This window comes from Larimichthys crocea, chromosome I, assembly GCF_000972845.2.
Source record: "Larimichthys crocea isolate SSNF chromosome I, L_crocea_2.0, whole genome shotgun sequence".
Taxonomy (NCBI): Eukaryota; Metazoa; Chordata; class Actinopteri; family Sciaenidae; genus Larimichthys; species Larimichthys crocea.
The window spans coordinates 14,943,480-14,968,749 of record NC_040011.1 but is presented as its reverse complement, the minus strand read 5'-3'; the positions used below and the strand labels follow the sequence as shown (position 1 = coordinate 14,968,749).

The following is a 25,270-nucleotide window of genomic DNA, read 5'->3' as shown; positions in this document are numbered from 1 at the left end:
GTTATGCTGATGCCTGCATCTTCCTCAGATGGTTTCTATTTGAGGTCTAAGTCGGAGAGAAATCGCTGTTATGCCCAGCTTTCTGTGGGATTCTTTGTGGGGTCAGTGGGGATTTAAAACTCACTGTGCCGGGTCGAGGGTAGGGGATCTTCCCAGTGTAGGCCACCCACTGGTAATTGGGACCCTCCTTGTGGGCAAAGGGTCCGTTGAAGACCATGCGGATGTCGGCCATGGAGTAGACACAAACTGCTGAGCCTTTGAAGACAGAGCTGTGAAGAGAAAGTAAGGAAAACAAAAAAAGGGAAAGTTTATCTTAAAATATCATCAATAAAAAATAACACATGCTCAATTTATTTTAAATCAGAGCTAATAATTACATATTTCATATATATATTATAGTACACTAACCCAGAGACAGAGAAGACTCCATATATCACAGGGTTTTTTGTGTCCTGTGTTGGCTGTATGTAAACATCTCCTGTAAGAGAAAAGAGAAAATCACGTCAGTACAAACAGAGTGGGTGAAGGAAACATCACGCTCCACAGCACAAGCACTTTTCTTTACCAATATTTGCACAGCTTTCAGTCAATCCAGCCTCTCTTAGTCTGAGAGACCTTTAGGCTACACATCCCACATCGACTGATGAGCTAACACAAAGAAGCTGAACCTTCATCTTTGTTGAACACATGGAACCCACCACTGGATTTTGATCATGAGAAAAGTGGGATCTCGTGTTGTCTTTATGCTCCTGTGGGAGCCCCTGAAAATCCATAATTGCACCAAATGCATTAAGGTCAGGGGTTCATGTGAGAATTTTTTTTAAGTGTAAATCTGTGTGACTGATTTCCTTCAGCTTGACCAAAGTTCATTCCAAGACTAAGAGTCTACAGGCAGCAGACTAAAATATTATATATCATAAAATATTATATAGTATAACAATAACAATACATTCTGACCAAAAATGGCATCACAACTGTTTTACCGCTAGTGGAGCTAAATAAGCTGAAAGGACATGAAACATTAACTAACAGTCCAATAGAAATAGTAAGAGGTAATAACAGACAAAAGACAAAAAAGTGAGTCTCCATCAAAACAGCCCTCCTGCCACTCTCATATCCTTCTGATGGAAATAGTGGGTATAAAACCACAGCAATCGACTTTATGCAGCTGGAAACTGAACAGTGGCCTCAGGAAGGACACGTAAGGTGACGGTTTTATTGACAAGATAACACATCCAGACAGAACCTTGAGAGGCTTTATCACCTAACCATCACCAGCCTGCTTCTCTACAGTCTAGACTGGAACAATGTGAACGCTGAATCACCTGAGACTGCTCCTGAAGAGACAGAAAATTTAAACACGATGTGGTGAGATTCTCCTCTTCCTGTGTCCATACTTCATGTCTTCCACTTTGAGGGAAAGGAAATATCTCTTCTCTCCCAAAGGAGAACTGCATCATATACTCTTAGGCCAATTGTGGAGCTCCCTAAATCACAAACGCTCACATGCTCTGTCCTACAGGTCCCTGACATAGGACACTGCCTGATTTAGCTGATCCTTCTGTTGATACTGAGAAAAGGTCCACAGCAACAAATAAAAGGAGCTAAATATGTGATGGGTGATAAGTCTCTCTCCTGTTCAGTACCTGACCTAAATACTAGTCCCAGGAGGCACGCTTAGTGCCAACAATAGGACGCTGGCCTTCAGCGCAACACAAAGAATGTTCTCCCAACCTATTAGTGCGGGGAAATGACTGAAGAGTACAGACGTGATTGGCGAGAGAGTCAACAAGCAAGAGACGGGGGGATCAAGCTAAAAATATGACTATTAGAAACTATGGAAACAGAAGGAGAATTGATCGAAGTAAAAAAAAAAAGGACCAATTCTGATTTATACACTTGCAGTCCCATATAGACCAGCATGAGAAATTAGCTATCAGGCTGCCAGATAGAATGATACATGGAGGAGGTGAGCATTGTCTTTGAGTCTGAAGTGCTGGGCTCTGGTCATGTCCACATTAGTGAGTCTGTACAGTCAAGCCTTCTTCTGGGGACTGTCTATAGCTCATGAGCTCATTTCTGGAGAAAAGAATGAAGCTGAGAGATAGCAGGCACAATAGCAGGCACATTGTCCTTGTTTCTCAGTAGCTACTAAATTCAAAACCATTTACGCACACCATGCCATCCTCCACAGCTGCTGCAGCCAGAGCAGTGGAACGGTCATGGGTTAGCATGGACGTAGCACGATGGGCTGTCATGGGTGTCACACAACAGATGATCCTTGTCATGACATACAGCTGTTGTACTGCAGAAATGGCCGATTTGCATGCAAGAACACGCAAGTGTGCGTAAATGTTATTATGGACAGTCACTAAAAACAGATCAAGGCTTCAGGAAAACATGGGGGGGGGGTAAGTGATGTGATTTACAATAAAAGCTATCCAGACAGGGCAGTGATGACTTAGCTCCAGGGGATCTCGTGTGTTAATAACAGCTAGGAAAGGATCCAGATTCAACAACATATTTCGTATGTATGGCCATAAAAACTCTGTCATATATTCCATGTCTTTAGAAAAGATTTCTCGATCAGCCTTTTTTTTTTTTTTTTTTACAAAATCTGCTGTCTGTTTGCCTTATTGTCTCTCCATTTATCATTTGTCTACATCTAACACATCACTGTGTTTTAAATCATCCCGGGTCATTTTGGTACAAGTTGTCACATGGAGCCAATAAGTGTAGCATACTCCAACTGTGAAAACCCCCCACGCTTCGACATTATGCCTTTCGGCATACGACAGCAGGAGTACAACTGGACATTTCAACAAACTTCTCAGTAATGACTTGGACAGTGGTTTTAATAAAACTCTTAAAGAAAAGGTGAAACGTTTAAGAATCTTCTCAGTCAAGCATGGCTGAGTGATCTTTCTGAACTTGTCCTGGCTTGAAACAGTCGACAGTGCCTCATTACTACATGTCGTATGTATGTAGGCTCTTCAAGAAGTACATAATCTTATTAGCTTTCTTGCTTAGTTTAATGAGAAGAAGAATGCCAATCTGACATTTATATGATGAATATTAAACTACAGCCATTTAGCATAGCTTAGCATACATTCTGAAAACTGGGGAAAATCTCCAGTCTATATGCTGTCACTTTATAGTGAACATATAGGCACAAGTTTCATCAGTTGTTATATAACTCTCAGGAAGAAAGCAAAATGTCCAACTCTTCCTTCAGTGATTTACATTCATGCACTGTAGCAGTAGTTAAAGACCAATTTGCCCCTGTAAAATCCTAATGTCTCCATTTTCCTGTGTAAAGACAAACTCTGCAGCAGGAGAGCTTTATAAACATTCAAAGTAGACAGTAAATGTGACTCCATTAGCATGAAACCCCACCATATCCAATTTACTGTCCCCTCTAAGAGTCCTTGACAGGGATGTCTGCTCTGCAAACTGACATGTGCTATTGGCAAAAGTACCCTGTCATGGCAGTCCTCGGTCATTCACCAGCTCAGTTCCACTACACAGTCACAGCAAAGCAATATCCTTAAAAGCGTCATCAGACACTGATGACTCTCTGCCTCTCTCACAAAACCACTGTGCACAGCACGTCTGCATCAGCACTGACCTGACCAGCACAGGCAGTACACTCATCTGTAAAGGCAAAGTGAGACCATTCCCACTCAGAAACTGCTTTTGTATCATTTAGATGAAGTGGCTGCAGACACAAAAATGCCACAGAGTGTTCAGGTGTGTCACTTATTCAGTGGCTCATGGAGGCTTAAAACAAATGTCACCTGTAACAACTAACAGCTTTTTATAACTGCAGGCAGGTTGAGATAAAAGCATGGAATGTGTAAGAGACAAAGGCATGGTACTTTTCATTGTTGAGATTAGTTCAGCAGCGTCAGTAGCCTCATGCATCAGTTTCCTATCACTCTCTGGCTCGATTTTAAAACTATGAGGCAGAAAGAGAAAGAGCTTCCCCCTGGAGAGGCTAATAGTCTCACAGTCACAGACATTCCTGCTTGGTGATCTGATCTGCCGGCCATTAGGCCACCCCCTTACACACACAAAAAACAGACACTTTTGTTTAAGACATCTTGAGAGAAAACGACAACTTCAGTGGTGAGATTATGTGTGTCATTCCCATTACAGTACGCTGTATGGGCCATATGATGGGATTGGGCTGCCATATGGTGCTGTGTGCATGTGTGTGTGTGTGTGTGTGTGTGTTTGTACAAGTACACTCTTGGCAGGTGCTTGCAGTAGAAACTGCAGTGCACTGACTGTTCTCTACTTAATATTTCAGATGTGATCATACATGACAGGAACCTGAAAATGAATATGTCTGAAATAAATCCAGTCATGTCATTTTTGTCTTTTTCCTTCGCCATTCGATACCTACTGTCAAAATGATTAACTGCACAAAGGAGGGATTGAGTTTCTTTCAAAAAACTGGGTGCAACAAAAGTTCTCAGCCTAATAAAAAAAAAATACAACTTTGACAGATTATATAAGAAATGCTAATCTTTTTGGATTTTCTTTATTTTTTCTACTCAGTGTCACAGATTGACACAATATTGTTTTAATATCTGCATATCAATATCAATTACACGTTTGTCCATATAAATACTGGAAAAAATAACAACCATACTCTGGTTCTAGCTTCTCCAATGATGCTTTTTTATATATCATATATATTAGTAAACTAAATATATTTTAGGTTTTGGACTGACTGTCAGATAAAACGGTGACATTGGACGCTGGAAAAAAAATATTATTATAAAATGAATTATTTTCCTTCTTATTGCTCAATTAAAACAGAAAATGATCTACAGATTATTGATGTGTAGGATGTAATCTGGCAAAAGACCAGTGAAGCACCATCTCCAGAAGAATCAGAGGAAAAGACATTGCTAGACTGACAGCATGTTTGATTGAAAGGAGGCCCATACAACACCCCCCACCCCCACAGAGTCACTACAAGATTACCTTTCCAACAAAACAAAAAAAAAGAAGAAAGGAACCACAATCTCAAGGTTTTTCTACTCACGGAGCTCATCAAAGTGTGTCTCCATGCCGTCGGCACCCGGCACCGAGCAGATGAGCCTGGCCTTCAGGAAGGTGCTCCACTTATTGACCAGACAGCAGTGGCCTCCATCGTCATTCTGAATTTGAGAAGAAGACACAGAACAGTTTCTCCATCACTCAAACGCACATCCTCCTGTGTCTTCCTACTGAAAACAAACCCAGGTGGAGCCACCCACCCACACACACACACACACACACACACCATACAGTACATGTTGGTTTGCAAAGCCAGGAAGCTAAAAGGAGGGAGGGGTGGGTGAGATGGTAAACACTGTCTCCTCCTATTTAGACTCTTCCATCTGTGATGGAGCGAGGCCAGAATCTATCCCAGTAAGAAAAAGCTGAGACCAGTATGTGTTTTAGAGGATGTCGCACTTTGAAGAGGAAGCATGTATATTTTAACATTTCATTTTAAGGGTGGTTGCAGCCTTCACATTCTTCATGCACTTCTAATGAATCCATTTTTGGGGGGGAGTTGAAATGTTTTCGGAATTTCCAGTGTAATTACAGTATACTGCTGTATTTTAGGTGGTTAGCAGGGTGCAAAAGAATGACAGTAAGAGTATCCAGATGTGTGTCGAAGTAAGAAAGACAGGTCCGGGGTCTGAGTGGGAGTCAGAGCCCACAGAGAGTGTGGATGAGTGTTTGTGTGCCAGGTCAGCGTGTGACCCCCTCAAATAAATACAATGGTGAACAGCTGAGGCGACGAGCACACGTACGCCACATTTTCTCACTTATACCCGTGCTCACACAGCCACTGTGATGCTCAAACATGCACGCAGACCCATGAGGAAGAAATACATTCACACTCACACCATATAAACACTGTAAGATGCCCTATAAGCAAAGAGACATTTGTTGTTGTTTGTTGTTGTTGCTCAGCTCACTTTGTATTTCTAGGGCATGCAGGCTTTTGTGGAGGATGTCTTGTTTAACTGAGAGGGAGCCTAAAAGAGAGCTGTTTTTAGGACAGTGACTCATTCGCTGCCTTGTACACTAAAAGCTTGAAGTGTTTTTTAGGACTACCAGGGAGAGAAGGTCAAAAGATCACAGGGTCAGAGGTCAGAGGGCAATCTGGCAGACACAGGGATGCATTGTAGACAGAAAGGTTAAAGACACATGTGGATTCCGGCACATCAGCGTTGGCCAAACACTAGTTCTGCGCCCGTAAACATACAGACACAGTGGGTGACCCGCCTCAGGAGTCTCCAGCGTGTTTTCCATATCGATGCAGGTTTCCTTTTCGTTATGTTTACACCGCAAAACAAACACGCATCACACTGTGTACACACCAGACAGATGCGTCCTATACGGGACTGGGTCACAGGACTCTGGCCCATCTCGGAAGACTTCTCCCGGAAGAAGAAATACAGCTTGTCGTCATTTCTCTCAGCGCTGTCTGGGATGAGGTGTACATGGATGAAACTGGGGTCTGTGGATAGAAGAGGCGGTGAGACGAATCAAGGGAAACATCTGGCTGAAATCTTTTTATAAACTCTCAGCATTTCCTGTTTATCCCTTGTTGATGGATTTTAAACACATGCAAACAGCTGAATCTTCACATTTCGTCTATACATTTGAACCATTGTTTGGGTTGCATATTGAAAAATCATGCAGGGAGGCTGCACAAGCTGGATGAAAGCTTGTACCGTTTATAGGCTAAATAGGACAGTTACCATTTAACCATCTGGAGTTGTACTGATCTGTTCGCATGGCAGTCTTTGTCCCCAAAGTACGGAAAATGGCAGAGTCTGTTCCCATAAAGTCAACATAGACCCCAGCATACAGTTCACCATCTGAGAAAGAGAGAAAATGGTTCAGTTTAGTGAAATTCTTTGACTCTGACGTTATTCCAGCACCACCCCTTGGCACAAAACACCAAGGCTTTTATTTCAAAATGTATATTTAGATCCCAGATAGATACTGTAACTCAGGATGCAAGTGATCAAAGGCTGAAAACTACGATAATACTTTATTCCATGGGACGCATAGTCTGAAAATGGAAAACATCGTTCAACTGACTATCCGCATGCCCCACCCTTCTTAGTTACTGTTGCTTTGCATGAGAAAACTTTACATTCTAGCATGGCATGTAATGCAGTTTACAACAAAAACAGCTTTACTATGATCATTTCAGCAATTTTGTAAACAATTACTCATCAATTTCGAACAGAAGTAAACAAGAGCAAACTTCTTTTATCAAGCCAGCTACCATGGATTATGTTTAATTCCATTCAGTTTCAGTAAAATTTTATTTATATAGCACCAAATCATAACATGTGTGTATGTGTGTATGTATTTGTATGTATGTTCTGCTGAAATGACAATGACCATCACTAGACGATCACTTATTTAAACAGGTATTTCTAAAATAGCCTGGTAATAATGTAGTTAGCTAACATCATGCCCCTCGTCTATGAAAATAACTATTAAGCTAGTAGTGGTAGTAACTATTAATTGGTTGCTTAAACTTCTTTAAATAGCCACTAGTTTTAGGTTTTAATTTATAGTGTAAACTAAAGCTTTAGTTAAATGGATGAATAAGATTACAGATTATTACAGGTGTATACAGGTTATTAAAAAATTTGCAGGAATTTCCTTTGTAAACTATTAAACCACTGAAACATTTTCTGGTTCTTTTTCTAGTTCTGTTTTATTAAAGGCTATAATAAATTTTCACTAAATTTAATGCCCCGATTTTCCTTGTCACATTATTTTGTTCTTTCCAGGAAACTTTGGAGGAAGCCATTAATAAATTACGAGACGTAAAATAAATCATTACCAAAACCAGCACTCAAACTTCCTGAACAGCTTTCACACGCACTCCGTAAAGACATAAAATATGAGCACATCCATGTGTGCAGACTGACAAATGTATACAACAGCCTTGTTAAGCCACAGGAAGGCAAGGTGTTGGTTCTCCAGCTGCTGGAAGGGCCCCACAGGAGAGCAGGTGCGACTGTCAGAGCTCTCAGAGATGGAGTGAGGGGGCAGCAGGAGGTGCAGCAGAGAAAACAACAAAAAAATGTCCTACCACCATTATATTCAATGTCATGGTCCCCGGCAGCATTATATGGAGATTGATGACATATCATTAAAATGTCCACGGATGATGGGATGTCTAATGTGGTGGAGAGCTGAGCAGTCAGTGGTCAATGGTAAATCTATTGTTGTACAGGGTTCTTAATCCTTATCAACAGTAAATCAGTGTCCCTTGTATGATGCTAACTGGTGGAAGTGGGAGGTAAATCCATCTTGGATGACAGTACTGGTTCCATACTGGTCAGCTGGCACTGCGTTAATGTGGGAAAGCAGTGCCAGTGATTTACACCCGCTGTCTCACCCCACAGAGAGAAGATCGCCTTTCACTGGTGACAACTGCGTGGTCTGGACCTGACTAAGTGACCTTGGGCAAAGGGACAGAGGACACTGGCTTCATTAATGCCACGACAGATAATCAGCTACAGTATCCAGACTTAACCGTGTTATACATAAATTTAAGATAGTAGGGCGGATAGATGGTGAGTAAGAGTAGGAATACGCAGATTACCTCATTTATTTTTGATGTTTTAAATCAGTGATGTTGATGAACATTATACCAACATTATGACACAGAGTCAATACATACATTGATGGTAATGATAAGTGCTGTCTAACAACTGTAATTATCCAAAATCTCCCGTAGGTGTTTCATTGTGTTAAGATGTGGTAACTGCAAAGGCAACAGCATATGATTAACATCATTTTCAAACCAACCAGGGCCCTCATTTTCTTAATGGAAGGGTCTGCATTTATTTTTTCCCCTTGTTTCCCCTTGAATTCGTCACTCATCTGTAAATATGATGGTCTGTACATAGGCTAACTGATTGTTTGACCATTAACACATGTGAAAACACTTCAGGCTCCATGGGAAGTAAAGTTGGGAATGAAGACTATTTTAATTTTCAAATAGTGGTACAAGCACTGAAACGTTTTCCCAACATGTGTTTTGATTGGAAGCCACTAATTCCCCAGTGAGGGATTCACATATTAATAGGCGCGTATTATTGTGTCCATCTCCTCTCCTAACGAGGAAAGATTCCTCGGGATATAATGATTAGGTTGATTAGAATAAGCAGTCCACTGTGGGAAATAGGCACAGGATGGAAAGAAGAGTGGCTTGACCTTCTGGACTTGTTCTTTGATGGCAGACGATAAACAATTTCTGTTAACAAAGTTTGCCAAAAATATAAATTGTGAGCTGAGAGAAGGCCATATAAAGAAACAGGAGATAAAAGATGAAAAATCCATATGGGATGACACGGCTACTGCTATAAAGACCGCTAGGCCAGTCTGTACCCATGCCTACACCCTCATGTGACCAAACCCAGATGATACTCACTGATCAAAGCTGACACGCTGTTGAGCTTTGGGTCGTAGGAGCACTTTCCCTTCCCAGATTCCACTTTCCCCGGCTCCAAATGGAAGATTTCTTCCTGAAATGGAAAAATCATATGGAGACGGCAATAAATTCAGCACTCTTCATCTTGTCACTGTGATTCCCATGGGTAGGGAAAATGAGGCAACGAATGTGCTCCCTCTGACTCCTGTGGGACCTATACGGCCTGATGGGGGATGAAGTATTAGAATAATGAGCGTGCGTTCATACAGAAAAATACATGCGGGGAAAGCAAGGAATCTCTAATCCATCTCTATGCCATCTCTACTGCGGAAAACAATGTGTCGCGTGCTCTCTCTTGGTATAATAAGCTGCATGCCAAAAATCTCTCGGCCTCTTGGTGCCTATGGCTGTGCAGGCCTACTGCTGACACCTGTAATCCAGCGCAGTGAAAACAAACCTAGAGGAGGCTGGATGACTGATGCTCACTGCTTGTGGCATCCCTGCACGCAAGCACTGAAAGGTGATTGGCAGGAATTTGCGTATGAGAGTTGGGGTGGGAAATGTATCGGTGGCATGCGATGACATGTCCTGTAGCCCCGCCTCACAGACCAGAGCATGTCCAATCCCCTCTTTTCACTCCCAACGGGTACAGAGATGGAGACATCTCTGTCAGTGTCCATCAGCACTAAATCAGGGGAGAGAATATGGCACTGTGCCAAACTCACTTCATTGGATTATACATGCACGCTTGTGCAATTCCCTACTCGTCTTTGATTAAAATCACCAGTCGTGCAAATAAGGAGGTGCTGGCAGCTCACTCCCAGCCATGCCAGATGTTGACGGGTAAAAAAAGGTCACAAACATTTATGTGTACCAGAGGGGAACCGTGCCCTGAACATGTTTTTACAACCTTGCAGTAAAATATGACCCTTCAGAAAAGCTGCAACATATTTTGAAAAAAAAATTAAACTAAAAAAAAACTTGCATCATTTTCAAAGTGTCCCACTTCACCCGCAGCCTTTATGTCCTTCAAAAGTCCCTTTTGGTGTTTCAAAGTGCTTGGAGAGCTCAAACAGTGGAGGCATGTTCAAGTATGTGGCTCTTTTATTTCCTATATTGCGCAGCTAGTTGGCTACAGATGGCTGGTGTTTGCTTTGTGCTAACAGAGCCTGCTGTGGGAGTGGGTCAGATGCTGACTAGTCCTGCCGCCTCTGTGGGAGCGACTGCACCACATTCCTACAGAAGGTGGAGGGCTCGGTGGGGTGAAGGAGTGATGGGTGGGACATCCTGAATTGTCTCAGATAAGCGGGATGAATGATTTGCATATCTGTTGTTAAATAAATGCTAAATATATGCCAAATAAAGGTGAATATGCCATGCACTGAACAGAAGTGAAAGCCTGTTTAATTACATTTGTGCCTAGCAAAAATCAACAGAATCTTTTAACAGCCTGAGAAGCCATTTCCTCTTGATAACCCAGCTCTCATGCAAAATATGACATTTAGCACAAATGCAAAGCACAAAAGAGACAATGATGGCCAGGTTGCTCAGACAATGAGGCTTACATAAAGACAGTATGAGTGAAACATGGGAGAGACAAAAATGACATGAAATTAAATGTGATTCCACATTACACAAGACTTTTGAGATTGTGCATGGACTGGAAGAGATGCATGCTAAATGTTATGGAGATAAACAAGTAATGGCCAAGTTAAAGATGGTGTTGACAAAATGTGCTCAGACACAAAGAGAGGGAGCATGCTGCTGGTGACCACGAGCCCAGGCAGTATGCAGGGCTGCGGTGCAGACAGGGCCCACATCGCACCTTTAATCCAAGTGTCTCGTGCACCGCGCTGGGTTCAGCTGCGCGGCTAGCCCTTCCTCTGGCCTGGGCCATCTGCAGATACATGGACGTCTAAAACGGGAGACAGCAACACAGTCTGGATGTTACGCCACTGATGAGGAAGGATCAATGGACCTTCAATCGTTTCAATCTTCCAGAGGCAGTGAGAATGTCCACAAACCAATGCTATTGTAATTAATATAATGCAAGTGCATGAGGAAAATATATGTGTGCAAGATTGTTAAGGGAATGTGTGTAGCTTTATTTGACCAGATGGTGGAAAAGGCAACAATAGTTCTCTGTCCTGTGGTTGAGTCAATAAAGGCTTTCACAGTTTGCTACATACATTCCCCCTCAAAGCTGCTGCCAAAGTTAAACATTTGGTTATTACAGTTTACAAATGCTACAAGGCTCCTACTTCCAGCACTGGAGAACTTAAGAATATACCCTGTAGTAGTGTAATCAAATGATATTCAGTCTGAATGTTGAATTAATAAGGACAAAATAAGTTTCCTTATGTGTGTGCATGCATCTGTGTAGCGTATATCATTTCATGTTTTTGCAATCATAGTTAACTCCCCAGCCCAGCTGAAAAAGGTGGTCATTGGGGGGACGACTCAGACCTGTCCCGTTCAATGTGATGGAGAAAAACACAGCCCTCTCATTAATGGACTAGAACTGGAACATTCCACCGGCACCCCATAATGGGAGCTCCCACTTCCAATTACCCAACGTCTCACATGGTGGAGGCTGGCGGGTGGCCTGGATGGAAGCATGAAGGGGTGGATGGATAGGGGAGTGAATGGGTGGAAGCCCTTCGTTAGTAAAGGGTCATGTAGGAACTGGATGCAACGAGGGACTCGTGCAAGCCACGCTTACTGTTGCAAGTTCTCTGCACCATACTGCATATCTCTGGGGAGAGTCCGGTGGGAAATTTACTTTTCATTTAACCTTTTTTTAAAAAGTCCCACGGTCATCATTAGTGAACAAGTGTGATATTTAAAGAAGCGTGAGGTGTTAAAGGGGAGTATGGTGAGGTAGCGATGCCTGGCTTGGTTTAGGAAATTCAAGAGGTCCCATTAAACACTGAGACTAAACAGAGTAGCTTTAACAGCTCACTGGGGATGACAGCTGTGCGCTGGTGAAGCTGCGCTGGCTGTTTTGCAAGACGCAGAGACATGGTACCATGAGCAGGCTTAATGATGGAGGAAAATCATTGTAAAGGCAACCTAGCGTAAGGTGGATGTAGAGCAAGAAGCTTAGGTAAGAGAAATAAAATGGAGAGGCTGAGCTCTGCCGTTCATGATGCAAATCAAGAAAGCTGTTTTCTGAGTTGATGTACTAAGAGAACACTTTCTTGGTGTGTACATTTCTCAAATCTAGAATCCTAACCTGAGGTTTGCGGCCACGGTTGACAAAGGTACAGACTGGATTGTAAGCTCCTGTCCCACAGACGTACAGCTGGGTCCGGTTCCATGGCTCGATCAGACGGATGAAGTTTGCACACTCCTCCTGGAGACACAGTCAATAAATGCAATAAATCTGACTGAAAGGCCATTCATACAATTTTTTTTACTGGTGCACCTCCTGCAGATTTAGCCTAAGTGATAAAAAAAGAATCCCATAATTATGTGCTTCTATATATATATTTGGAAAATATATCAAACTATCAGCCAGTAGTGTTGTTCTCCCCACCCAAGCTTGGCAGAGAGGATGAAGGTGAGATTGATGGGGCTTGTCTGCTGCAATCCATTCCTGTCTCCTTGGCTAGACAGAAGGGAACCAGCACTTTTACTGGGCCAAGTCCGAACCCTACAGGTGAATGCCATTTTTACAGGTCCCTCACATTAAAGCCAAAGTGCACAAAGGATGGAGCTGTACGCGTAAACTACATCTTTTCTTTTTTCCATCTATAAAGTTGATGCAAATCAACTGCGGAACGACCCTGCTGAGGTTATGAGTGCAGTCAACAGGCATACTTACATTGGCATCCTTCCCACTCACGAGGCACTCCATCCTTCTTCGTTCGGACACTGGCCAGTGGATCTGCCAGGGGGGAACAGAGGACATTTTATAGTTACATTGCAACCCGTTATACATCACTGGCAATTATGAGATCTCTGGACTAAAATTGCAAAAGGGATATCCACCCAGGCTAATATTAGTCCTTTTGGGATTGTCATAAGCCAATTACAGCGTTTTAATGACCCGACACCAGAAAAAGTGCACTCCAACAAAAACTAGATGTGAGCTAATCAAAATGTCTGCTGCTGGGGCAATAGAACCGAATATTTTGCCCTGGGGGCAGCTGTTGTAGCTCTGAGGTATAGGGGCTCGCTTCATCCCAATATAACAGGCCATTTGTGGGGCCAGAGTTTGGGGTGTGGGAAGGTGGGGCATGGGAATGGTCTTACAATATGTGGGTCCTTGTTGATGTCATGGAGGTCCAGGGACAGGATGTGATCCTTGCTTCCAATGTACATGCGGTCATGGTCCTCATCCATACGCAGGATCCGGTAGTCGGATGTGTTGAGGAGGTAGGCGAAGTGATGAGCAGTACCAGTGGATCTCAGCTCTGTTTGGAGACAGAAATATATTCATTAAAGGACAGCTGCGGTGCACATGCACATTTTCACCCACACATGCGTACACAACTGACACATTCTTCATGCCACTCCTGAGTTATCTGATGGTTTTCCACCAACACTGCTGTAACTTAACACTGCACTTTAGACACAAGTGCTACTGAGAGTCTGTCACACTGTGTTGATGGCTTAATACCACCCGAGTGGATCAGAAGATCTGAAAAGTCTCTCATCATGGGCTGTATTTGACTGGAAGTGAGAAGGCAGAGAAGACAGACAAAGTAGTTTGACAGTTAGATATGATGTTTACTCTAAGTTCGCACCATATAGAAGTTAGAATAAGGTAGATATACTGAGGTTAAATGGGTTTGGACAGTGTGTGCATTTGGAAACACAATGCAATCGACACGTCCTTTCATGTTGAGAGCAACCCAATCTTCCTAAATCTCTCTGTGTCTCTGTGCTGGAGTGTTTGTTTGAGTGTTTCTTCTTGGTTCAGCAACCACGTACAGACAGGGCAGAGAGGCAAAGGCCCCATGCCACACCATAGACAAACACACTCCTCCACAATCTATAGGGGAGAGGCATTAGAGGGTGGCATTCACATATTGCTGGACAAACACAGAGGTTTTACTCAAACAGCAGGAAAGTCCCGTTTCACTGTTTAGCTTTATTCTACAACCAGCAGACCACAGAAAGCAGTAACAGAGAGCCGCACTTTGAGGTTACTCTGAGTTCTTTTGTGTTGATTTAGCAGCTTAAATGTGGTGAAGGGAAACCAGAGGATACGCTGTCAAATACAGTTAAGTTTGTTTGACTGTTTACAAATGATATATCAGAACAGAGGTGTGCCAGTGTCTAATAAAAGATAGGAAGTGTGATATGTAGTCGACGTGGGGTGTCAGACCTTAAAAGCAACACCTTAGTCTTAGAAAAATATGAACTATTTCTAGATTTGAAAATGTTTCAGGCAGTTGATGAATGACCACACGCTGGCTCTGTATGTGAAGTCATGTTCAGTATGTTTGAAGTTACTAAGAAACATTCCTTTGAGGTTGTTAGGTGGTTTCAGGAGAGGTCTGGACACCAAAGCATGCAAAGCCATCAACATGCCCACCATTGGGCCTTAAAATAAACACCATCTAGAGACCTTTTTAAACAGACCCCCTATGGAATCTGATATTACCAGTCTTTCCAGCCAGATCTAAATTTAACGCTGAGTTACGTCAATAAGCCAAGATTAATATCATTAGATCTGCTATATTTGTACAGTTTGATTTAATAACTGTACCCACCAAAGGAATGTTTACAGGTCAGAAGAGTGATTGACAGCTGTCAGAGCCTATAATAGAGGAGCTGCAACATGTGGTTGGACCCTGTGATTATTTGTGTTGGACTCAAGTTGAATGATGAGTCCCAATACACTCTTGCTGTGTTTATGTGTGTGTGCCGATAGAGTGAGACACATTGGATAAGAACGCATTGTGCGCGCACACACACACACACACACATTCCGAGGGCCAGTCAAAGCCCTTTCCGAAGGCAGGTTGTCAGCAACTTCTCAGTGTGTTTGGTGTCGAAAGGTAACTGGATGGGACCATCTGTCAGCTGAAGAGGGAATGTGAGCAGTGCATAGTAACAACACACCCTATAGAAAGCCTAACATGCATGTAATCTCATCTAATAATTACATGATAATGCACAGGTAGGCATCTTATCCTCCATATCTAACTACAATGTACACCACACCATGGAGAGCTACACCTGTCAGATGATGGTGTTGTTGCAGAAAACCTTAAACTTTTATTATAAAATAACAACATGTCTCTTTAACTATGTAAGACATTTTCAGGTTGTGTACTGCACATTTACATATGCAGCTCACGCTGAAGCATAAATGCCACTGGGCCTTCTAGAAGCATGAATATAACAGTGTTGAAACCCCTCACCACGAGTTAAAGAAAGAAAGAAAGAAAAAGCGAGTAAGAAATCTGAAGTCATTCTAGCTGTTAGACCTCATTCCCCATTCTGTCAGCCTTTCTCAATTCAGTCCCAAAGTCAACCATCGCCTCAGGCAGGGGCACATGCCATTGTGTTCCTATGAAATGTTGATCGAGGACATATAATGGCAGCAGATTGAACTCAGCTGCTACACTGCTCTGGAGGTCAGGCCGCCTGTGGAAACAAGCCCAGCAGGTCTCTGGACTGGGTCTGGTGCCAGGCAAACACCCAGTCACAATCAGCTCTGGAAAGCCATGCAGAGAGACTGGGCTGCTCTTTGCCAGACCAAGATGCAGAGGAGTGGCTCTTGCGGCGCCTCCATTGAAAAGATAAAGAGGAATTTGTAGGTTTGTGTTAAAAGTAGCATATTTTTCCTACATTAATAACAAATATAGAGAGTAAGCTAAGTTTCATGTGACTATGAAATTTGTATAAAGATCACCGATCTATTCAAGCACTCACATATCATTGAGCTCAGATATATGCGACTGCACGCTCAATGCACTGATTTCCCTGCAACACACAACTACATACTCAGAGATTACAATTCCAACAGGAAAGGCTGAACTACTGTGCTCTTTGTCAGCCACATTAGGGCATGACAGCATTTTCCGCACACACAGACTTATCCTGGAGATTTAGAGGCTGGGAGCAGTGTACAAGTGTGTCTATTAGAGCCAGATAAACTCTTAAAGTAGCCCATTACTGCGTGTACGGTTTAGGTTCACTCTGGGGGGTCTGCACACACACAGCAGGCGCTTTGTTTTGGGGAATGTTCCACTTCCCCCTGTGGAATGGCAATGGCTCTATTAGAGGTGAAAGTAAGCCGGTGAGGGAACCCGATCCTCATACTCAATGTCTCTGCCTTTACTCTCACTCATTCACAGACTTTTGTTATGCTAGCACCCATCGCTTGCATACAAATAAGCAGAGGCCAGTTAATTTGTCCTCTCTCATTTTTTTTTCTTCTCATTTTCAATCCTACTAGTGCATGTGTAGTAGTACACAGAAAGTTAAGTGACTGCACAGAAGGGACCTCAGACCTCTCAGTCCACTAGTGAGAGGCAATCCGGTCCACTCTCCTCAGTCTACTGAACACAGACAATCCTGCCCTCTCTCCCAGCATCTCAAGGTGCTGCTGGCTGACACAGCCCACTGCCGGTTCCCACAACTCAACACCCTGCTTTGGCTGCAAGAAAAGGTTTCTGCTAGTGTTTGAGAACAACGAGGTGAGTAAGATGAGTCCTGAACACATTCAAGTTCAAGGCCTGCACCAGAGCCAACTACATGTGAGAGACACCATGAAGTTTCTGATAAGGTAGATGGAGGTAGATAAGGCAGAGCTCTTCTCATGTGCTTTATACAATCAGTGGTACATTTACTTGAGTACTGTACTTGAGCACAACAAATTATTTAAATACAATTGCATCATGTATCTGTACCTTGTGGTTCCAATCCCAGCTTATTCAACATTAAAGTCAAATTCACTGCCTCACAACTCATTGTCCAATATTTCGTTTTAAAAGCATCAATTCTCTGCATCAACTTGTATTCTACATACATGTACACACACACACAAATGCTTCTAATAAATACTCATGGGACTTTCTATGCACCAACACCCTTAAAAAGCGTTTTTATCCTTACACACCATCTCACACACACCATTGCCTGCACCACCTAAACCGCTTTCTCACCGAGCGCGAAGTTCTGGTGTGTACAACTGCAGGAATGTCAACTACAAATGTGGTTGAAAAAAATGCTGATTTGTTGAGCAGGAAAGTCTATCCAGTAGCAGTGAAAGTGGGCCAACACTAAAACAAGGAGCCAAATAGTGAAAAGTACACAGATGGTTTATTTTATCTTTTGGCCAATATGTTTTTGTTGCAATAATTAGATTAAATTTGTCAGATTGAAAACATGTTGCTGCGACTGAGTACCTGTAAATTCTGGTCTGGTGAATGCAAAACAGTCTTTCCGTGTGCACATTAATGTCATGCATGCATGTTTGCAGTCTTGTGCTTAAAAACCCTCTGCTGCTGCAGTGGAGCTGCTCAGTGGCCTGTAGTATAATACGGTGGTTGTACTGAGAAGCACTGGATGTGTCCCACCATACAATTAAAGCCCCCTGCTCAGAGGCATTATAAATAAGAATGTATTTTTGTCAGCTTGCCTGGTTAAATGAGGTATAGAAGCACAGAAGAGAGATATGCCTCACTGTCAGACTGAGCCAGCCCTCCTCCTCCTGAGAGAATACTTGGCTGCTGACGGTGATCTCAGGGGCTGCAGGCCTGCATGTTATAGCATATCTCTCCATCTTAAATTAATAGCCAACGGGCCGAGTTTACTTTGGATATATGTTTGGACAGGAAAAGTTCACTGGCATGCAGTGCACTCTCAAGATCACATCTCCAGAAATAAGAAAGCACACTGGTTAATACTGTCTTATATGAAATGATTTCCCACCACACATTCACACAAGGGAAAGGGATGACTGGATTTTATGTATCATATTCAGCTGTTAATGCATCCTACTCTGCCGGTAACATCAGAACTTCCTCTCATTAAGGAACGCTTACTGCATGCAGCGTGACTTAACAGTACACAGCCAACCCCACTCATAACTTTCCTGGCAAACTCACAAGGAGCATTTTGGGGAAGTGATTGGATCATGGAAAACTCTGGACTGTGTATTTAAACAAAACATCGAAGAGAGAGAGAGAATTGAGAGGGGGTAAATAGACATCCTGCCACTTGACAGCACAGCACACACTCACGACATGACACTGATATGGGTGTTCCACCCCGCTGCATATTTCTCTGGTTTCAAATTGGGTAAATTAAAAGTGCAGACTGCTGCCAATGACAGTGCAGAGCATGTTGCTGCTTGAAGCCTGCACTAGTCCCTGTAGAGAACTACTGAAGGCAAAGAGGATGGGGGATGGTTGTGGGAAGAGACAAAAGTTTGCGGTCTGTTGCTTTGACGCTGAGCAGGAAGGGAGCGATGAGCAATGTGGAGCAAAGTGTGGAGCAATCACCTGCTCGATTCACAGGTCTGTGGTTTTCCCTTGTGGAACGTGCAGCTGATAATTAGAAACTGCAGCCACCGCATCAGCCCGTCCTTCTGTCCAAAGATCACAGTGAGGCACTAAAAGATGGAGCACATATGCTATGATCTATTGCAGTGAAATAACACTACAGCTTGTGCTAAATGGTGTTTAATCCAGTCTTCTAAGGCTGTGACAGAAATATACTGTTAGCCCCTGGCATATCATAAACAAGCTGCACTACCTGAGCAGCGTCCTGAGGCAGTTTCCAACCCATCAAAAAAAGGTGTGTTAGTTCACATGCTCCGAAGTGGCAGGAGTGATAATTAGGGTGTTTAAGGGGGGAGTAGGGAGAAGGGGAGGGTGGTGGCATGCTCTCACACATCAAAGACAGCTCTTGTCAGGAATCCTGGCCAAATATTTTGAATGCTGTCAGTGCAGAGGAGGAAAAACTCCCGTTAAGACAGTTAAGTCTTATTGCTCTTCAGAAGGCACGCTTCACTTCAGCAGCTATGACGGAGCTCTGCACAAAATAGATTCAGACACGTTTTTTTGTTTTTTTAACTGAACGGTTGGCTGAACCTTTACCGAGGAGCAGTGATGAGCTGAGACACCAAAGGCGACAGTGCCACAAGATGAAAAAGGGCTTGCTCGACATGACAGACTCTCATTCATTTAGTCCCAGTCAGTCTGATGCCCATGTACCTGTGTAAAGGTTGTTTGTTATGTTTGGCAGAAACAGTGAAGACGAACCTGAGAATCAGGGTGAGAGGGAGTGCACGGGGCAGCTGCTATCTGCTGTGTGATCAGGGAGGACTGTTTCAATCTGTCTTCATCCTACTGTAACATGACCTTCTAATGTTGCTTCAGCACATTTCTGTTTTCTATTAGAAGGATGCCAATCGCTCTCGGTGGATGATGCTATGGTCTGATATGAATATGTTAGGAAAATTAGTTAAAACAAATTTTATCTGAGCATACTGACTTGCTGTATTGTGTGGCATTTAACTGTTGGGTGTAAATGAATTTGCACCTTCTTACAACCTGACAAAGTGTCCTCACAAAGCCGTAGGGTATCTTCTTATGCATCAGCTTCTTGTGTGTAAATCTCACAAAATGTGTTTTTTCAGATGTGCTCTCTACAGTTTATTTATTTTAAATGATGAGATTTCACTGGATGTACACAGTAGGAGTGGAGTTGGCTTATGTCCAGATGCCTGTATCTCAGAGAGCGCTTGTGATTCTGTCTCTTATCTTAATCTCGTGAAACTTCCTCACAGTGATTTCCTGTATATGCTCGATAAGGAAGTGCCTAATATAGGGGCGATCACTGATCTCACATCTCTCATCATGATGGAGATTAAAGAACCTTCTGCTGCATATGGACAAGTGTGTGGCCCTATGGAGGGGCTCAAACTGGCACCTGTGTTGCTATCTTGTTAGCAGACGCTTCTAATCAGCCAAGCTGGGCCCACCGCGCCTTCCTTCACTCTCATTCAACAGCTCTTTTCAACACAACTTGTCTACATGTCAAACATTTACAGGAGTTATTTGGGTTTGTGTAAGCTGCACGCTTCAAAGCCAGCAGAGAAGTGACACAGTTGTTAAAGAATGCCCGTGTGATTACTGGAGAGCGGGTATGAGGTTAGCCGTGCTGCTAAATGAAAAGGAACGATAACAGCATGTGAACACGGCAGCTACTCGCCTCAGCTTAGTCGCTCGGTGGGGCGGAGTATAATAAAAGCGGTCAGAGGCCTGGCCACTGTGTCACATCAGATAGGATGTGTCATTCAGCAGATAACAAATATGCACGGGCACAGGATCCAGAGATATGATCTGACCCGCTGGTAATGCCAAAGAGCCTGCCCCGTAAAGGAATGGTAATCTTTTGTGATGCACTCTCAGCGACGTGGTCAAGCTTTGCTGATTCCTGTGTGTGTGCGTGCATGTGTGTGTGTGTGTACCTTGGGAGGAGCGACAGGCTCTGCAGCTTGCTGCTAGGAGAGAAAACACAGACATAACAGCATGCCTGTACAAACACCTGCCCCATACATACAAACCATCAACACAAGCAACTTGGCTCTTTATCACCTTACTTCAAACTTGTTGAAATTAACCAGGCATGACACCAAGAATGGCATTACATGACTAATCACCAAAGTTATTGCAAAACTGAAAACACTGTATAAATCACTGTCATCATCATCCTGATTATCCGTCTGAGTTCAAAGAGTAACTTAACCCTTGATGATGGTCCACTTAGGAACTAAAGCTAAAATAAGTTTTCCTCTTTTAGACTTCCCTTTCTGATTTGGAGTCTGGTGAAACCATCATTATGGAGAAAAATGGTGCTTTTTGCTACAGTCATAATGGATGCCACATCAAGACCCTGTATATTTTAATTATAGTAATCCCCAAAACATTATTCAGACACATCAAATGTGCCACTGTTATCTGACACTGCATCAAATTATAATTGCAAATAAGTGATTTGACTTCCTGCCGGGCTTCACCAGCTCTTAAACCACAATAAAGAGAAGCTGCTTAGCTATTCATGGCATGTTGTTTGTATTCTGTTGCTGTGAGCTCCCTCGCAGGGGAAAAGCTACGACCCTCTCTTGTCTCCACACATGTTGAATGTGATCCATCATAATGGATATGCACTTAAAGTGCTCCCATATCACACATCATTAAGCACCGCACGGTGTCCAGAAGTTGCCACCATGATGCTCTGTGAGACATGACACCTTACTGTTTGCCGCCATCGCCACCTCGTTACCATCACCCCCCCTGCACTTACCCGCTCCCCTTCGACCTGAGGGGCTCACCCACTCTATAATTAGGAGCCACTGTAGTGCCCCGCCCCTCCTCTGTCCAACTGCCCCCCCACACACTAATGGCACCAATTTGTATTCACTGTCAGCTCTGATGAGCTCTCACGCGGAGAGATGGCCTTATCATAGGGCCTCTGGCTCCAATCACCTAAGTCCCTCTCCTGCTGCCTGCCAAACCCACCGCGTTGACGGACAGGCAAAGAGGGTGCAGGGGGTGGGGGAGGATGTACACATTTGTCTCCATTTTCATTTAAACTCTTGTAACACCAGACAGATGTGCTCTGCTACAGAATCTCTTGAACAACACAAACAATGAGGAATTTATGACCAAAACTTAAATCACACATACCATCGGTGTCCCTTCCTCCCCTTGTTTAGACCTGAAACTGGAGACCTTCATACATTCAGAGCCAATAATGTGCACCTCTGGACCTGACTCTCTCTCAAAGAAATGAACACCTTCCTTCCTCAATTTAACAGACACGCATAAAGGTAGAGATCCAGCTGAGGAGGATGTGAAATGTGGAGAGCTAGTAGGGAAGGAGATCCTCCCATGAGAGTCTTGATCTAATCGCACACATCTGCACAAACATGGCTCTGTTTTAACTGACGTGTGTTTTATTCACAGTCTCCAGCCCGACAGTGACACATATTGCCCCATTCCCATCCCACATGTCAATTCCCGCTAACATTTTGCAACCTCAATAGAATCAGTTGCATTTCTCAGTCACAGGGGACCAAAATGTTACTGGTTGCTGCCTCCATCCAAAGCAATCTGAAATCAGATTATTTTAAATTGCACAAATGCTGGTCAGCAGGGCTGATACAACCTGGGCCAGAAGACATGAGGAGGTCAGAGGTCACCGGTCAGCAGTGGCAGTGCTTTATGTTCTGGTTTAATCTGGGATTAGCTCAGGGTCAGGGTTATCTCCCCTCAGCCTGAGTGGAATCAGGAAACAGGGATTGCCTGGGGTAAAGTGGCATTACTGGCACGGCCTGTCCAGAATTGCAATGCTCCTGTGTTCAATGGAGGTTAAAGGAAAGAAAGAAGGAGAAAGTGTACATGACTCACTGGGCTCAGGGTAGTAACCTCTTTTCCATCACTCTAACACATCCCAGCCCTGAGTTCCAGCTCACCAGAGATCCACATGCACTAGACTGTAAATTACTACACCCTGTGAACCAATGAATCACTGGTATATGGTATCTGTCTAGCCACAGGTTATATGCATACCTTCTGGTTTCCTGAGTACATTTAGCATGGTAAATTCATTTTAATGCTTATTTAGCACAGAAGCCACAGGAGGTAGCAGGGAAGCATGCACTCAAGTGTTTGTATCGGAGGAACAAAGGAACAGCACTGCAGAATTTAGAGGGAGCAGCCACGAAGACTAAACTTGAAGCCCTGAGTCCCCCACTTATCTTAACCTGGCATGTCTCAGCTTCAAGACAGACTATAATTCTCCACACACTGGACACACTCAGAGGCAGAGACACACTCTCTGATTCTGCTGTGTGGTTCCAGAGGGTGGTGCACCTGGGGGCTTTGAGACCAGCTCAGCCTTGTTGGAATAAAGATGGATCTCTCTCAGGCTCCCTCTCTCTGTAAAATGTTAAAGCTAGTAAAAACAGAGAAGTATTAAACTCAGACTCAAGGCTCAAATACAGAAACCCTTCTGTGTTTAACCTCAAACAGAACTACACTCAAAGATTGTTTAAGGACAGAAAGAATCTACTGTCTCGCGGCACTTCGTGCCACAAATGCAGCCTCTAAGTTCAGCTGTGTTCAAAGTTACAAAAGCTGATGTCAGCACCAAAGTGATTTTCTTATAGTTGAATCTACAGCGGATCTGTCAGTTTGTGTCCTCAGGGTGTTCCATGGAAAAATATTTACTTTCCATCATGAATGAAACCGTCTCTCATAAATATTATTAAATGTTGATCTTTGTGATATTTCTGGCATGACAGAGAATAGCTTATGCTAATGTCAACAACTCAATAAATTGCATCAAAAAGCCAAGTTAAAGATGCCACAGGCTGACTTCCACCTGAGGTTTTCAGTTTTCTTTTTTCGTTATTAACTTTGTGTCGACTGTTTTCTACACTGAGCTCTGCTAAAGTAAGTCTGAATCCTCTACAGTCCAAGCAGTTTCCATCCCAAGAAAGAAAGTAACTGATAGTTTTATTTGTACCAATGGAGCAACATTCTTTTCTTGAAAACAGAAAATTTAGAGAAAAATGCTTCTTGGCAGCTTGGATCCACCACTGAGAAAACTACGTCAGGCAGAGCTGAAAAATGTCTCAATGCGACAATTCATCGTCGTGTCTCTCAGGTGCATCCTGACAGGCAAGTGAAAGATTTACAATTGAACAGACACAGGATATGGTAACCTAATGTATGTGACACCAGTGAGCCACTATCATGCCCCGTGGTTATGAATGCCTTATTTGTTGGAACAGTGTGGGGTCACAGTGTGGGAGGCCAGTTGTTCCAGCCTCTTCCTGAGAATGACAGGAAGGCAGGACAGATTGTGACAGCAGCCATTGTGGCCCTGCTCCAGGTCTCTCCCTCCCACCAGGCTCCCACTGCTGCTTCACCCACAATAAATGCAAGTGCCACCTCAGTGCTTATCTTCCTGTTCCTTGGGGGGGCAGGGGGAAGAAGAGGTTGTGGGTTGGGACAGGAAAGCAATTTTGGCAATTTTTAAACCTTTTTTTAGAAAAGTCTCCACAGGTGGTCATTCTTGAACCAGTGCAAAAGAAAGCATTTACAAGAATGTTTTTTATTAATCAATATTCAATGTATTTGCCATGTGGAGTCTCTCTGGCCTATCATCAGTAATACATGACAAGAGACAGATGATGCTGATGGAAGCAGAATGCTGATGGACATCCCTCACGTTCATCCCTTCTTTGAACAGAGGCAGGCGACCAGTTGAGTTCCGATGCGTTCCTGATTCCCAGGCCTTGGGGACGGGAAGTGGGATTAGAAAATAAATCCCACTTTTCCACAGCATTGTCATCACATTTTGCCTCATCATTTACTTTCTCTTTTCAAAGGGCGCTCATCTGAAATAAAGGTGATTAGCCTTTTATAAACAGCTTTGTGTTCCCCACTGCCGCTGCCTCTCCGGGTCCGTCAGCCAAGGGGAAGCCCAAAACTGTCGGCATCTATAAAAGACACGCTCCCATGGGAACGTAGGGTCACATGGAGGGTCTGCCAGTATGCTTCTTCAGTAGTGCTTGTTGGATGGATGAATAGCTTCGGAAACCCCCTCCACCCACACCTTTCCGACATCGTATTAGGGATAACTTTCTGCATCCAACTTTCACACCCACTTTATTGGCAAGCTGTGCGGAGATGAGAAAGGAGCCAGGATCGCCCCCATGACTCCACCCTCCAATGTAGCTTTTCAGAACAGCTCTAAACACATTTGACTTCCGACACATCATGCGAGGTATAATCCTACCCCAACTTTCATTTT

The 25,270-nt window shown here is 43.4% G+C and overlaps 1 protein-coding gene across 7 annotated transcripts in view; it reads right to left on the bottom strand.

Annotated features, from left to right (window-relative positions):
* The window catches only part of sema3fb (sema domain, immunoglobulin domain (Ig), short basic domain, secreted, (semaphorin) 3Fb), a 54,818-nt gene that overhangs the window by 6,834 nt on the left and 22,714 nt on the right, over positions 1–25,270 (bottom strand). For 4 of the 7 annotated variants that reach the window (XM_027285475.1, XM_010749121.3, XM_027285480.1 and 1 more), the window contains exons 3-12: positions 13,733–13,893; positions 13,302–13,364; positions 12,711–12,830; positions 11,301–11,390; positions 9,476–9,569; positions 6,771–6,890; positions 6,387–6,526; positions 5,057–5,171; positions 409–478; positions 125–269 (exon numbers count right to left, since the gene is read on the bottom strand). In XM_027285475.1, coding sequence (XP_027141276.1) covers positions 125–269; positions 409–478; positions 5,057–5,171; positions 6,387–6,526; positions 6,771–6,890; positions 9,476–9,569; positions 11,301–11,390; positions 12,711–12,830; positions 13,302–13,364; positions 13,733–13,893 — 1,118 coding nt within the window. The remainder of the gene's footprint in view (positions 1–124; positions 270–408; positions 479–5,056; positions 5,172–6,386; positions 6,527–6,770; positions 6,891–9,475; positions 9,570–11,300; positions 11,391–12,710; positions 12,831–13,301; positions 13,365–13,732; positions 13,894–25,270) is intronic. The other 3 variants (XM_027285487.1, XM_027285490.1, XM_019267333.2) reach the window with 1 other exon arrangement.